The sequence below is a fragment of the Durio zibethinus genome, chromosome 27 (assembly GCF_047325235.1).
Source record: "Durio zibethinus cultivar Kanyao isolate XHJ-2024 chromosome 27, ASM4732523v1, whole genome shotgun sequence".
In the NCBI taxonomy this organism is placed as follows: Eukaryota; Viridiplantae; Streptophyta; class Magnoliopsida; order Malvales; family Malvaceae; genus Durio; species Durio zibethinus.
The window spans coordinates 13,060,072-13,076,377 of NC_143188.1; the positions used below are offsets into that span (position 1 = coordinate 13,060,072).

At 31.8% G+C, this 16,306-nt stretch overlaps 1 protein-coding gene and 1 pseudogene across 3 annotated transcripts; one reads left to right on the forward strand and one right to left on the reverse strand.

The window, feature by feature from the left end:
• The first annotated feature begins 761 nt into the window (after nt 1-761).
• On the forward strand, nt 762-5,662 carry LOC111279694 (clathrin interactor EPSIN 2-like; annotated as a pseudogene). The gene is made up of 8 exons (XR_016334796.1): nt 762-1,079; nt 1,648-1,701; nt 1,930-1,981; nt 3,113-3,192; nt 3,273-3,351; nt 3,630-3,713; nt 3,830-3,975; nt 4,911-5,662. The product of XR_016334796.1 is annotated as a clathrin interactor EPSIN 2-like (transcript).
• A 2,482-nt stretch (nt 5,663-8,144) lies between these two features.
• On the reverse strand, nt 8,145-15,635 carry LOC111280000 (uncharacterized). 2 transcript variants are annotated; one of them, XM_022867128.2, is made up of 12 exons: nt 15,047-15,329; nt 14,286-14,380; nt 13,671-13,728; nt 12,982-12,997; nt 12,803-12,888; nt 12,420-12,496; nt 11,178-11,260; nt 10,863-10,914; nt 9,900-9,968; nt 9,007-9,093; nt 8,840-8,901; nt 8,145-8,614 (listed from the first exon to the last, which is right to left on the reverse strand). In XM_022867128.2, the coding sequence occupies exons 1-12, from the start codon at nt 15,192-15,194 to the stop codon at nt 8,410-8,412; spliced, it is 1,038 nt and encodes a 345-aa protein (XP_022722863.1). In that variant the 5' UTR covers nt 15,195-15,329; the 3' UTR covers nt 8,145-8,409. The 2 variants fall into 2 exon arrangements, with proteins under 2 accessions (XP_022722863.1, XP_022722862.1); XM_022867127.2 differs by having other exon boundaries at nt 12,803-12,997; nt 15,047-15,635.
• Nucleotides 15,636-16,306: the final 671 nt, after the last annotated feature.

Genomic DNA, 16,306 nt, shown 5'->3' on the forward strand with positions numbered 1-16,306 from the left:
TGGTTTTTTAATAAATTTGTTAATTCATAAATTTATATTTATTTTATATTTAATACATATAAGACATATCAAATATAAAATATAATTATTTATTTTTATTAAATTTATATATTTTTTATATTGAAGCATCTTGTCATGCGAAAACTGTAAAATCTATTTTTTACTATTCTCCAAACTCTAAAGCAAATACAAATAGGTAGGAATGAGAAAAAAATTTGAAAATTAAAAATTGATTCGAAATTATAATATTTGACTTGGTTTGTATTGATTTTTTTTATTTAATTTGGATTAAATTTAAATATTAAATGTATATATTAAATTCAAATAAAAAATTAAAAAATTAAAAAAATTAAATCGAATTGAAATATATATATTTTTAGTTTTTATGTATATTTTAAAAATTTTAAAAATAAAAATAATAATTTTATATCAAAATTTATTTAAATATATTAAAATTTAATATTAAAATAATATTTAAAAATTAAAAAAAAATTAAAAATTAAAAATCCATAAATTAAATCTAATGAATTAAATTTGATTTGAATAGAATAAAAATTTAATTTTAAAATTTTATAATATTATATAATATTCAAAATATTTAAACCTAATCGAATCTAAATCAAACTATTATTATTCTTACCCGCTATCACTATTATTGCTGCTCAAATGCAGAAGAAAAGCTTTTTAATTATTAGATCTTTAAATACTTAAAAAAATATATATATAGTAATTAAAAAATAAAAAATACTAACCCCTTAATTTTCTGCGTGCAAGTTGCGCTGTCTTTTTTTATTCCATTCCTTCCTTCCTTCTCTAAACCCCCGAAGTAACGAGAAAAAAAATTAAGAAAAAATGCCGAAACGAAACGAAACGAAACGAAGGCACATTTCTTTCTCTCTTTCTGGTTTGTGAGTTCAAATAAGAAATTTTGAATCAGTCTGTTGGTAGAGAGAACTCTTCGCGCTTTTCCTCTTGAAATTCTTCTATCCAATGGCGACGATCGATTTAATTAAATTAAAAAAAAGGAAAATTATTTATCTTTGCCGTCAGATCTGCGGTTTCAATGTCGATTCAATCAGGTTAAGGTTTTTTTTTTTTTTTTTATCTTTGTTCTCTTTCATTCGGATCTGATTCGTTTTTTATTTTATTTTTTAAAAAAACTGGATGGTTTTCTCTTGTTACAGATATAATTTTCATTTCTCAAAATTTAGCTCAATTTCTCCTCATTTTGATTGATTTTTAGTGGTTTTGAATTCATAATTGTTCTAAAAAGTTACTCTTTTTTTATTGAATGATTGGAGCTCTGTTTCTTATTCTTGTAAATTACATTTATATTTATTTATCAATTGTTTTTCTTTGCAATTATTCTTAAGGGAGCTGTTAAAAATATTTCTCAAAATTATAGAATTTTGATCCCAATTAGCTTCTTTTATTATTAGATTAACTCCTTTTCAATTTATGCAAGCTTAATTTCATTATATTGCTTGTAAATGACCTTGAATCTTTCTTTTTCTTTTGAATTTTTTGACTTTTCGTTGTAATGTTTATAGTTAATATGTTCAGATGCATTTAATTTTAGTCCCTTGTGGTGCCTGAAAATGGTTCAAGATCTAATCTTTCCTTTGTTCCCTCTCTCTAACGTGACAGGGCTGCTTCATTTTGAACGATGAAAAAGGCCTTCGATCAAACTGTTAGAGACCTGTAAGTGTATCACTAGACACTAATTCCCTTATCATGATAATATGTTTAATTTTTTTTAAGTACTTAATAGTTTTAAAGCAATATCTTGGTAGCAAAATTATCTATAGAAGACTATGATTGGAAGTTTGACTGCTTGTGAATCAATTTGTTGTATTTCTGCATCTGGGTATTTGCTATAACCAGTGGTTAAATGATTTTTTTTTTTTTTTTGGTTTTTCATTCTTGCAGTAAGAGAGAGGTTAATAAGAAAGTTCTTAAAGTTCCTGGAATAGAGCAGAAGGTAAGATTATGTTTTTTAGAAAGTTCTCTGTCCATTTGAGAATGTAAAAGTCAATTGTTGCATAATTGTAAGTATCTATGGACTGTAGCGTCTAGCAGAATCATGTTTGCCTTTGGCAAGGGATTTAATAAACTATCTAAATATTGTTTTAGTTGATGTTGATTGCCGAGATATTAAACTATGAATGTGATTCTGACTTTGATTCACATTATGGTTGTAAAAGGTGAGGGCCTTTTAATATTATTTATTAAAGTGCTATTTTGATTCTATGATGTAGCATATTCTAGTAATGGAATATAAATGGAGAGGCAAACGGAGGAAGAACAAGCAATACTTGGGGAATGTGAGTTTTTGTAGAAGGTGAAGAAATGGGATGATAAAAGGAATCCATCACGTGCACATTTGTAAAGGGAGTCTTTTTTGGTAAGTTGGAAGGGTTAATGCTGTTTGTCTGCATTATGGAGAGGTGACAATAAGGGGAGAAAAATGCTTTTTTTTTTTTGAAAAAAAAAAAATGCTCTTGTTTTTGAAAAATGAGACCGGAGAGAAAAAGTGTGAGAACTAAATTAGAGTTAATGAAATCTTTGGGTTAGTAGCTTGATGGATATTTTTGTTATATTTGGGGTGGTTTCCTACCAGTCATCGGTCTACATATGACACTTCTTAACCGAGCACTATAAGGAATGGCGTTGGACTAATAACATTCTGACAAATGGCTAATTTGGTTTGGAAGAAAGAGCTTACTAATCTCAACTGTTGAGCATCCTGTGGCTGCCTGTTTGAGTCTTTGAGTGAGTGTTTGGGGGCTCATAATGGAAGGTTACTAAAAGGACTGATTCTTACATTTGCTGAAGAACGATCCCTATTTTGCAATGTAAATGTCTTCTGAAGTTTGATTAACTGCCTCTGATGTTGGTTGAGCTGAATCTTGGTTGAATCTAGTGGTTACAAACTCTTTTCTTTCTTTGTTTTCTTTTTCCAGGGGGAGGGGATTGTCCTCAAAAGTATTTATTAGAAATAGTATTCTTGAACAAAGGTCTCTGTGCAACAAAGTAACAATATTACTTGTAATACTATTAAAATTTTATTTAACTGCTTGAAATAATATTATTTTTTCCTTTTGTCTTTCAGGTTCTTGATGCTACTAGCAATGAGCCCTGGGGTCCTCATGGATCACTTCTTGCAGATATTGCAATGGGTACAAGAAACTAGCAAGCTTGAGAGAAATTTATGTATGATTTTCATTACTTATTTGTTACAAGGACATTCAATTTTTTGAATATCCATGCAGTCATGAGTATCAGATGATCATGGCAGTAATCTGGAAATGTACAAATGACACTGGAAAGAATTGGCGACATGTCTATAAGGTCAGTAAGGATTAGTTGCATTCACTATCAATTTGTTTTCTCTGCAACTTAAAAAGTGGTCATCTAAAAATCTCATGTAACTGTTAAAATTTATCCTTTCACTAAATCTACATCTTCAAGTTTGCAATGGTCTTTGTGTTCTGACGTGGTACATATTTTGTGTACCATATTTTGCTTTGCGTTTTCTCTGTATATATTTTACTTTTCCTCAATTCCCCCCCCCCCCCCCACATTAAAATATACCAATATACTAAGGTATTTGCTTTATTGAGCTTCAGGCTCTGACTGTTTTGGACTACCTTGTTGCCCATGGATCGGAGCGTGTCATAGATGACATAAGAGAACATGCGTATCAAGTATCGGTAATTGATGTTTCTTGGTGCTATATTACAACTTTGCATGCTGTGCTGATGATGCAATCTGAGCTCACTGTATGTAAATGTTTTGGTCTAATTAAATAATTTTTCTCATGTTACAGACTTTGTCTGATTTTCAGTATATTGATTCCAGTGGAAGGGACCAAGGTAGCAGCGTCTGAAAAAAATCTCAGAGCCTTGTAGCCCTAGTAAATGATAAAGAAAGAATAATTCAAGTAAGACAAAAGGCTGCAGCTAACAGGGATAAGTGAGTCGGCAAAAAATGCATTTATGTTTTGATCTCCTTTTTGTGCTCAACCGCCCTCCCCAATAAGTGTTTCAATCACCAGCATTGACAAAATTGATGCTTATTTGATTTTATCCAGTTTTCAACATCACATCACTTGTGCATGAGCATGTGTACTTTCAACATGATATTTACGTGTCTTTCAACAAGACAAGTACATGCGTGCAAGAGCATACATACTTTCAGCATGATAAGTACATGCAAGCATGCGCATATGCACATGCACTTTCTCTTGCACTTGGATTTCTGATCACATTTTTTTGTGTTATCGAATGGGATAGCTTTTTCCATTGTTCAGTAGGAAAGTTCAAGTTGTTATGTGGTATATGTTGTTCACATAGCAATTCAGAGACATCCATGTTTTATGCATGTGAGTGTCAGTTGGAAATATCTTTGATGTCAAGGTCCATGGAATGAGATTGCTTAAAATGGTTTTTGTCTCCAAAGATGCTGGTGTTTTCTCACCATTATTGCCATTAATATGGGTCTCGTGGGATTTTTATTGTTGATCCTTTCACCAGTGAAATCAAATTTGATCTCTTTCCTGCTTTATGTCTATTTGGTATCTTTCTGAGATGTGTAGCATGGTCCTATCTCTGTCTTCCACTTATAATTTTGTATCTTCAGCTGTGGTCTTAAATCTCTATTGCTATAAATGATATTGGTGAAATATGGTATTAACTTTATAGATGATACTGTGTCTTTTTTATTTGAGTTCCATTTCTGTAAGTTCTGATGACATTTCTTGCTTATGATCATTGGGATGTGTTTGATTTAAATTTGTTGTCCCAAAGGCAATGTGTTTTAAATTTTCCCTCAAAATTGCTTTATATATGAGAATATAAATGAATGGAAATGTAGAATTCTTCCATAATCTATAACCGTTTGTTCTACAGGTTTCAAAACACAACTGGTGGAATGTATAGGCCAGACTTAGGGGGATATGGCAACAGATACGAATATGATCATTACGGAAGCAGGGATGATGACCAGAATGGTTATGGAAGAGACAGGGATTATGGCTATAGAGATGATGAGCAGTATGGCAGATATGGGGATTCAGACAGTCGTGATGGAGATCGTTATCCAAGAGACTATGAAGACCGCTACAGAAGAGATGGTTACAGGGACATGCAACCGCAAACCGGAATGCCTGCCAGTTATAACCCTATGATGGGTTCTGGTGGCTATTCTCAACAGCCATACAGTGGTGGTTATCGATCAGAACGAGTTGCTTCCCTAGACGAGTAAGTTACATACATGCTTGTGATACAGAGTAAAAGAAATTGAATTAGCAAACCCAGGTGTCGCCGTCCGAGTCGAAGCTGTAATTTTGAAGTCACACATTCTCTTGGCAGTGGCCTGACGTGATCCGTGTTTATTCATTTCATTATTTCTCGTTCTTGCTTAAGCTATTGCACTGTTCGGGCCACAGGAGTCGTTTGGTTCATTGCTGGTTTGAGCAGTTAGTGAAATTGTGTTAGTAGTGAGGACAATCTTTCTCAGTTCCTTGTTTTTTCTTCTTTCTTTTTTTTTTTTTCTCATTCTTCCATATAAATATATATATTTTTTCTTTCACATGTTGAGTATTTGTAGAATGGTTGGCCACACTATGCAATAATAAATCTAATCATTCATTTTTCCATCATTTATTTTCCCATCAGCAATAGTATTAATTTCAGTATATTTACGAAGGGCTGCTATGATGAACACCACAATTTTCACTTTATAAAGGCTACTATGATGGTATCAGGCTGAACAGGAGATGGATAATTATCAAAAAGGTTAATTACATTTTTTTTATCTAAATTTTGAGAAAAAAATGAATAATTTGGTATTTGAAGAACAACATTCACGATTTGTTCCTTAAACTTTAAAAAACTGTATCATTTAAGTTTTTCTTTTTATTTTTAATTTCTTGCGGTTGATGAAATTATTAATGATTATAATTAGAGTTAATTATACTTTTAGTACTTAAATTTTAAAAAATGAATAAATTGGTGCTTAAAGAATTAAAATGTACAATTTGCACCGTACTTTTAAATTATATGTTATGTTAATCTAAATTCTAATCTTACTAATAATGTCAATTTATATATATATATATATAACATTTGATAAATATTATAAAATTATGTGCTCATTATATATATATATATATATTATTAACATTTTTTCAATATAAATTGAAAAATACTATTTTATCTGAATAGTAAAAATTATATAGAATAGTTCAATTATTATTTGTCATGAGATATCTAGATGACATTTACATAAGTTTTTACAAAATATTTAATATTTTTATTTAATAAATAATATGTATATAGCAAAATTATATTGATTAAATACTATATAGAAGAGTTAAGTTAATAATATTAAATTTTAGATTAAAATTATAAATAATTTAAAAGTTCATGATATAAATTATATATTTTAATTTTTATAAACCAATTTATATTTTTTAAAAAAATAAATGTATTTTCAGAAAAATGTAAAAAAAAAATGTAATTAACTCTGATTATATTATATACCCAAGCATAGAGGGCACCAAAAGGAGAGAACTAAAGAAAAGCATGGATTTTGCAGTAAGCTTTAAGTGACAAATCAGAACTTTTTTTAGCATATTCATATAAATCATTACATTATCTAAAGCTATAAATGTATGTTAAGTCCATAGATGAACAATGTTTCCTTCACATTCTTCAGTAAAAGATCCAACTAAAACATTCTTATTCTGGATTCTGTCAATAACCAAATTATTTAAATGGTAGAAAAATAACTTCGTAATGGATAAATTTTTTTGATATAAAATTGAAAATACAAGATAAAATTATACAAATCCATATATGAATAAAATAGAGTTTTCAAAAATCTTGAGGGGCCTTAGTCCCCTCGTCATGCTTACCATCCGCCCTTGTTTGCAACATTGATATTCATTATCTATTTGAGCAGCAATCTAAGGCATTGCATTTTTTTTTTTGGGTATAAATAAGTTTAAGAGTAGGGGGAGATTATCTCATTTTTAAGATCATAGTAAACCATCGATTTATAAAAGGATTTACAAATTTTTTGAGATTTTTCGAATTTATAAATCGTCCACTAACATGGAACTGTAGAAGTTCGAATTTGGATGCTTTACTTTGCTATATAGGCAACTAATTTGATCGGAGTTTGATAGTTTTGGCGATGTAAGAATTTTCTCCGGAGTGGAAGTACGGACTTATCGTTTTCCATTCAAACCTGAGCAATGGCACTAAATGAAGCAGAAAAGGAAACTGTTCGTAGAGGTTGGTGAGCTGTTAAACCGGAAATTTTTTATGAGGTCTCATTACGGGTTGCCAGTATGACAGTTTATGTTATATCATCAAGGTAATGATCCATCAACCTGCTAGTTCTTTTTATGAGGCACGAATGGAAGAACTACTAGATCTACTTTTTTTTTTTTTTCCTTCTGAGTCGAATTCTTCGCTTTACTAGTGGAATAGAACAAATATTAATCCGAGTGAATCCACAGAAAAAGGGAGGTATTCCAATGCAATAAAGTTACGTAGTGCCTAGTTTTCATTGATAAGGAGGTATTTCCATTGGTTTACCTTGGAATCATGTTCATATTGTCGTATTGATTGATTCCGGTTGTTTGATGTAATAATAAATGGGTGGTTAAACCTGACATCTTGTACACGTTTCCAGTTGATGCCTGCCCCCAAACCTTTACTTTTAGTGGCCATTCAAGATGAGATCAATAAAATAGGTGAGGACATGATACATAGCTTTGTAACTCAAATGCCTTTGGAATGTTGCTGACCCAAATTTGCTTATCAACTCAGCAATGGCGACCAGAGCTAGCAACAACTGCATTTTGGCATATGAGTGAATGGAGAGCAAATTAACCGACCACGAATATTTTATTTACCAAAATGACATTTCAAGGTCCTTGTTAGTCATTTCTTGGATATTATATAAGATAATCAAACAGAAATTAAGAAATACAGTATTTTCTTAAATGTAACAATAAATTTTTTTATTCTTTTACCTTCTATTGTTTAAATTAGACTTGATCGATTAATTAATTAAATTAAATCAATTCGATCCGTTTAATTCAGGTTAAATCAAATTTTTAACATTCTTAGTTTAACAATAATTGCATTTGCCTATAAATCATAAGGAAATAACCTATTCAATAGTTTTTCAAAACATGCAACATTTGTAATAGTAGCCATTGACCTATATCTTGTGCTCCAAGTGAAAGAGGAATGAAATAGGTGAAGCCCTAAAATGAAAATGAGAACAGCAATTACTCATTTACAATTACCTTTAAGGTCCCAAACATGTCCTATGGTAGATAGCCTCCCTATTCCAAAGAACAATACATCATGATTTCTTCCCTTGCACATCTTATCCAATGTTCTGGTTCTCAACAATTCCCCTTCCTTCGATGCTAGTGGTATAATCATGCTTGCTAGTATCCCCGGTTTTCGAGCTTCCAGCCATAGTTCCGCGATTGAGGTTGTCACAACCAGCCTCCTCATCAAAATGCTTGCTTCTTTCAGCATCTTCATCAGCAACACCAGCTCGGCGTTGATCCTCTTCCTTGTCACCCCTATAATAAGAGGAATTGGCAATATACATGACCATGTACATAAACTTTCTCATGGTTCATAGCTGAATTGCCAAACAGCTTTTCTGACTTACTACTGAAGAATCAGACAATTACGACGAAACAGACAACAAATCATACTAGACATAACAAGCAAAAACACAACTATTCTCCTTCAGTCTGTTACAAAATCGGAAACTAAAGAGTTTGGATTGCAAACTTACTTACCCAGAATAAATAATAAGTCCAACAGCTACTGCAACAAAGGCTAAAAAGTACATCCAATCAACCTGAGGAGGATAAATGTTATCAGAAAACTGATCCTCGGTCTATCACATTTGGACTTGAATTCAATCTCAATATTTAAAATAAAAAATATAATTTTGATTGCCAACCTTCTCATGGTAAGCAAAAATGCGGATTACGACGGCCCACATGTCTGAGGTTAGCAAAGAGAGATTGAGCATTGTGGAACCACTAATCTGCAAGGACGAAAACCGATATTCAGAAGATTGTCAAGAAATATTAGATGTTAATTAGAATAATGCTGGAGAGTTTATCCCATTAATATAAAGTTTGATAAAAGAAAAACATATATCCCTGTATCTCCTGGACAAGTTGGATAGCGCTAGATTGCTTAGAAATTTTTGGATCATAAAATCATGGATTCTGACAACTATAACAAGAAAAACATGCATCCCTGTATCTCCTAGACAAGTTGGATAGAGCTATATTGCTTAGAAATTTTTGGATCCTAAAATCATGGATTCTTACAACTATAACAAGAGAATGCATTTCCACAGAGCATTCACCATGATGTCTTTATGCACTCATACCACCAAAATCTGTCATTATGAAACTTGTATCACTAATCTGAATCAGTCGGATAAACTTTATATATACCAAATAACAAAACAATATAATTTAAATATTAGGAGAAAAGTATACCAAAAGAAGTGACACTAATTTGAGTTCTTCCAACTAATGAAAACTTAAAATTAAGCATTGACTACGGCTGAGAGGCATTGGGTGTAACCAAAATAATAAGTCAACATGGGGCTAAAACTTTAAAGAACAAAAATGAACGAAAAGCCTCAAATTTTCCTTTTTCTTTTTTATGTAATTAAAAGAAACACTAATGGATTTGCTAATACAATAGAACAATAACAGTTTACAAACTATCCTTGTTCCGGTTTCTGGCTCTTCACCACCTTGCTTGAGCATATTTGTGGTCATTTAGCGGGAAAAGATATACATTATATGAAATCTTAAATTGCAGTTTTCATACCTTAAGTAACACCGGGACAAATGAATAAAACAGAAACATAGCCAATGAAAATCCAAAAAATGGAAATGCCTGAAAAAACAAAAAGAATAATCAAAGTACATTAAGAAAACAAAAACTCGAGCTTTTATGCACACCTAAACTGAAATGACAACCTCCAGTTTATTGATATTGTTCTACCTATTAAGAATCAGCTCAGGAGACTGTGTGTATGTATGTGTGCAATATATCAACTTCATATATCCCATGCACAACAGGTAAGAAAAAGCAGCTTTCGCCATCAAAAGATACAGGATGCCGTAAAGTTATCAATTGAAACATTTAGTGTCATCTAGTTTTTACAACACATTATTTGATCCTGTATTCCTGCCTAATCATCTTCATGTCTTCTAAACAGAAAAATGCCAGGAAATAATGATACCAGATTTTGATTCACTCAAATAAAAAAAACATATGTTGCTTTTCGTGATCTTCTTAGGAATTAGTTCCTGGTTCTGCTTCATACATCAGGGCTCCAAAATACCTTAACTATTTCTAACAAGCTCCCTAAAAATTTCTTCCAAGTAGGATCACAGGATCACAAAAAATAATTTTCCCCTGGATGATTTTTAATCCAATTGCAATCAGTAGATGTTGCTCCATTTGCTGGTGCAAAAAGAACGTGATAGAAGAAGAAAAAAATCAAAGACTTCTTACTAGTTTGGACCTCATCAAGACAACAAGTTGTAGTCAAATAAACTAGTATCAACTATTGTGGCTTAGCTAGGGTCAGTTGCATTTCTCTTTTTTTATTTTTTATTTTTTATTTACTCAGATAGCATTTCTAACACGCAAATTTGACACCTATATCAGGTATGAGGGAATTCAAATGCATATGAGAAGTTTTAAACCAAAGTTGTAGAAACAAATTATGGTTGCACACAGGGAGAAAGAGGAGGGGAGATTGGAGGTTTTGAGGAAACTTACAGCACCAGCTGTCCACCGAATCGATTTGAGTTCATTGCGTTCAACTATGCTTCTATAGACATCATTAAGGGTTACAGATTGACAATATAATTGCAGTAAAGAAATATGTAACCAGCTATTGTACATATTTTATATCTTTAATAAAATCTTGATGGCATTAACATTGTCAGATATTGTAACTTGTCTAACATTGTGCAGCTGGGATGCATATCAATGAGAAAATTCGGACAGTAGATTTCATAAAAGGAAATATAAACCCATAATTGTCAGGAGTCATTGAATTAAAGAGCAATCAAATTCGGAAACCAAGGATACATTTGGATTGCACTAATAATGGCACCAAAGAGGCCCAAAAATGACATGAGTTCAACTCTATCAGCATTCTTCACAAGAAACTCCTGCAAAAGAACAAACAAATAATGATGCAGAGAATGATAGATAACCAACTGCTGTACACACAGACGCTAGGAGAGAACAACATAAGATAAAAGGATACAATACTTTGAGCTTTGTACGAGCTGCAGCCAGTAGACTAATAATGATTGTTAAGGCAACTTCATTTACAGATAATGGTCATTCTTCAAACCATAAAACAAAATTATTTCACATTTGAAAATCTATCTTTAAACCTGATAGGTAAACTTATATGTGAGGCAATTATTAGCAGAGAGAAAGAGAGAGAGAGAGAGAGAGAGAGATCAAAGCCCTCAACGGGCTATATCCAGTAGGGTAAGAATGATTGACAAAACAATTTCAATGTACAAAATAGTAGTCATTCGTCAGGCCATAAAACAAAACAATTCCACATTTGAAAATCCATCTTCAAATCTGATTGGTAAAAAGAAACTTGAGGCAGTGATTAGCAGACACAGAGAGCAATGGAAGTGGGATACGGTAGAGAGAGTATAAAAAAAAGAGAAATTAGGGTCATTTAAATCAGAAGACTGGAAAACTACTGAAGTTGATTTCAAAATAAAATTAGAACAATGGACATTTCAACTTTTAACATTATGTAAGTAACTAAATAGAAAAAACTTGCTTACCGAAGTATATTTGTGATAGAAAAAGCTATGGGCAGAAGCAGCTAAAAACAAAAGAACACAAACCACAAGTTTCAACAGATCCTGATTTTCTCTCAGCAGAGGGGCATCAAATGGGAGAAAAACTGCTGACGACAAACAAAATATAAAATCGGGGGCTTCTAAGATCGAAGCCAAGGAGGGAGGTATACAAAGAGGAAAAGAGCAGCAGAATGAAATGGGGCTAATGGAGAACAAGAAAAGGTAAAAAAAAAAAACGTAAAGTAAAAAACAGGGTGGGGGGGATTGGAGGGAGAGACAAAGGAAAAACTTTGGATGTGTGAAAATCATAAAGATTGTCAAATGATGTAGGTGACAGGGACCGATGATTTCAGGTGTTACATTTACAATAACAATCATGCAAAGCAATATTTATTTTTCACTATGTTTTGTCATTATCAGTATAGAAATGTGCTATATTGAGAAGAGGATAAGAATTATCTGAGCTTTCCAGTGGATAAACATAAACATAATTTACCTCACTGACGTTACTAATGGCATAGAGTGTTGCCCCAGTAATGACAAGTAAATCTCCTTTGCGAGGGTTGCTGCCTCCTAAAACCCAGAATAGTAGTTCTCAAATCATAATATGCCCCATATTGATCCATCTTAATGCCTTAAAATAAACTAAAATAGATAGTGGCAATATGTAGTTTATGGTGAAAATAAAAATCCATGAAAATACAGGAAAGGTTGACCACATGCCTGTGCCTTAGCATTGGACAAAATTCATAATTATGAAGATCAGCCAAAAGGTAACAGTAAACAAAGGAGCAATGGGAGAACCAGTTCCACAATTGCAACACTAATATGGAGATTGAAAAAAGTGTATAAAAAAGGCAGCAAATACCAAAACTATACCTGATCGGTCACCTGAATGAACATCTGAAAAAACGACCATAACAAGACCAGCAACACATACAATCACACCAGCTATCTTTCTGAATCTGTACTTTGTTTTCAGGAAAATAAAGGTAAGAAGCATGACAGATGGGATAGACCAACAATCCAGCAGCATGACACTTGTTATAGATGCGTACTGATAGGCCTTCACCACTGCACATGAAGTGACGGTCAATTAACAAAAGTAAAGATTAATCGATTTTCACATACAAATATTTTCTGACAGATATACAAAAAACTCCTAAGCAAAAATTTTTCCTTGTAAAAAAGGCGACTCAGAGTGCTACAGGGTAATACACAACCGTTTCAAATGAGTTCTGCATCATAAGCTTCTGTACTGATTCCAGTAAATTGCATTTGAGGTTACTATACATAAACAAAAACTATTCACAATCTAAACTGAACTCCAGATTAACAGCATCAACGTGAGTGTTGAATTTATGGTTTAATACTAACTTGTAATTTCATATGTTTAGCTACTCGTTCTTTCAATCATTCATAGCAAAAATATACTCAAATAAACAAACACCTTGCAGACAGACTTGGTTAAATTATAAGAGTATCTATCATGATTAACTATAGAAGGTTTTACAAAGCAAAATCAACTAGGGAGAGAAGCAATAAAGTTTCTGCTTAAGACATCTCTATCAATCAATTAAGCTCAAAGTCCACAATTTATCAAAAGTTTTCTGGTCCCACATGTCTTTTGGTTTTTAAGTAAGAAAATAAGTTTAGTCTTAAATAAAAATAATTAAGAAAATGAAAATTTTGTGTAGCAAGACATATCAAATCAGCGAAGTTCATTGGAAGGACACGATACACTTACCAAGATAATTGGCCTCTACATCTACCAAACCAAGAACAACGTAATAATACCATTTTGCCTGCACAAATTCCAAATAAAGCAGCCAAACTTAAGGCATCAAATTTGAAAATAAAAAGGGAAAAGAAATCCTTGATAGAAAGCATTAAAAAAACAAAACCTACCTCAAACCCATCCTAACCTGTTTCTTTTATACTTGAAGTAGCGGAAAAGGGCACCAAACACATGAATTTTTAAGCCTATAATGGTTATATTCATCTATCTAGGAAAAAGTAACCAAAGCCAGATTATTCAACTAGCGGCCACTTGCTAAGGCATATAGCATAGTCCATTAGATATCTCAAAAACCTTTAACCACTACTTTATTAGTTGCCCTCTTTGCATTCATGACTGATATTTTGATTACATATAAAACCACTACTTTACAGAAGTTTATGTTTACATGATCTTTGTTGCTACAAGCATTGCTTGGGTGCATAACTGCCGAGGACATACCATCACAAATCATAATCCCTAATAATAAATACTTAACCCGAAAAGGAGGCATGCGATCAAATTCTACACACATTCCAAATCCACTCAAAGTTGAGAAGAAGAGATGGCCAAGCAAAGAAATACCTTAAGTGCTTGCCTTCTGTAAAGCATGACACTTCCATAGACAATAGTCAAGAGTACATAATTTAGAAAAGACTGAGATGTTGGTGCATCAATTCCTAAGATACACAATAAAACAGAGAAATAAATGATCAATGGGGTGAGATCACTAAACACATGGAAAATTATCTTTGAATGAATAATCAAATGATGCTATATAATTCGAAAACCATGTGAATGCACTATTCTTTCTTTTTCTAACTTTGCTTTTGAGCTTTGACAATCTACTAGAACATAGAGCAAGCTGTGGCAAGTGGCAACAAACATCAGACAATAGACCTCACATTCCTCAGAAGAAAAGAACAGTTGTCAAAACACAGATATCAAATTTAATGGACAATGAGTAAAAACAAGGAGAGCACTCGGAAGAAAATATTCAAACTAAAACAAGAAATATAGTTGGTAAAACAAAAAATTCAGTCTTTTTTAATCTAATATTTTGAACAAGAACCTTTTAAAAATCTATAAGACTTTTATGTGAGAAAAAAGCTCCACTCTTTGCCATCAATTAGCACAAGAAACACATCAACAAGTTTAAAACTCTATAATCAATTAAATTAAGTAAAGATTTAAAGCTAGAAATCAAATGAAACTAATTGAATTATATTTATTTGTCAATTCTTAACCAATTTCTCATCTCATTAAAGGTTACATTTCAGTATGATCAATATTGACAAAACCAAAAGAAAATACCAAAAAAGAATACAGATTAAGCAAAAAGAAACCTTTTTTAGCGAGTTCAGAGGAAGAGAAGCCAGTAGAAGTGATCAGAAGAGACAGAAACTGCCCCAGTCCAAGTCCAACCAACGTCTTCTCTGTCCAAAACTGCTTAAAACTAATCATTTTTTTCTCTCTCACAGTCCTCAATACCATCAAAATGTTGGAAAAGAAAAAGGGGTTGTTGCTAAAAACCCAGTTAAGAAAAAACAGAAGACTCAAAAAGCCATTTGCAGAAACTCCTTAAAAGCTGCCAAAAACACCCAAATTGTCCAAATATGACGAATGGTTTTGTCAGTGTAGGTAGTGAAATGACTCAAAGTGATGGGCTTTGACAGTGAAAAGGCAGAGTTTTTCAAATGTGAAAAGAAGCAAAGGACCAATGGCTCTGTTGAGTCGCCAAATTCTTCAAGAAGACTATATCCATCCATTAAACGTGGTTACCATAAAAAGAATTTGAAAAATTAAAATGAAAAATCATCTCTTCTTTTGAAGAAAAAAAGGTTGTCACCATATCAGCCATTGAATTTGGCCATTTTCTTTTGGTTGCTACTATCGATATTGTTGAATTATTTAATGGTAGAAACCAATGTAATTATGATCATTCTAAACCCTAGATCCCTATAAGTGTCGACCAAACGAGGAATTGCCGCTGCACCAAAAGCTTCATCCAATAATAATAAATAATATTTATTATTATTCATATTCTTTTTGACCATGTATTCGCCATTCGTTTAAAGTGGGCATATAAAACTGCCAGATGCACAAGTCAACTTCACTTAAAATTCCATAAAGAAGGCAACAGAATATCTCTTGTTCCGGCTGGGTTGGTTGTTGATAATCCTGTGCATGGACCGGGTTATGCCAGATTAGTTTTAATTGGTCTCTTAAAAAGTCCGTTCAAAGCATAGCTTCAACCGTCGAAAATTTTCTTTTAAAATATGATAATACAAGTAAAAAGTTCGAATTTAACTCAAAATTTAATATTTAAAATTAATTTTAATTTAAAATTAAAATTAAATGATCACATTTATTGAATAAAAAATAAATTTAATTTTTATATTTAATCTCTGATTAATTATATTTGAATTTAAACTCAAATTTATATATATACACGTATAAAATTATAATTTTTAATTAAAATAATAAAATATATAATAAAATATAAAAAATTCATGAATTATTAAAATTAAGTATTAAAATATTTGAATTTAACTTACTCGACAAATGAAACTAAATTTGATAAAAATACTTAAATTCAAAATTTG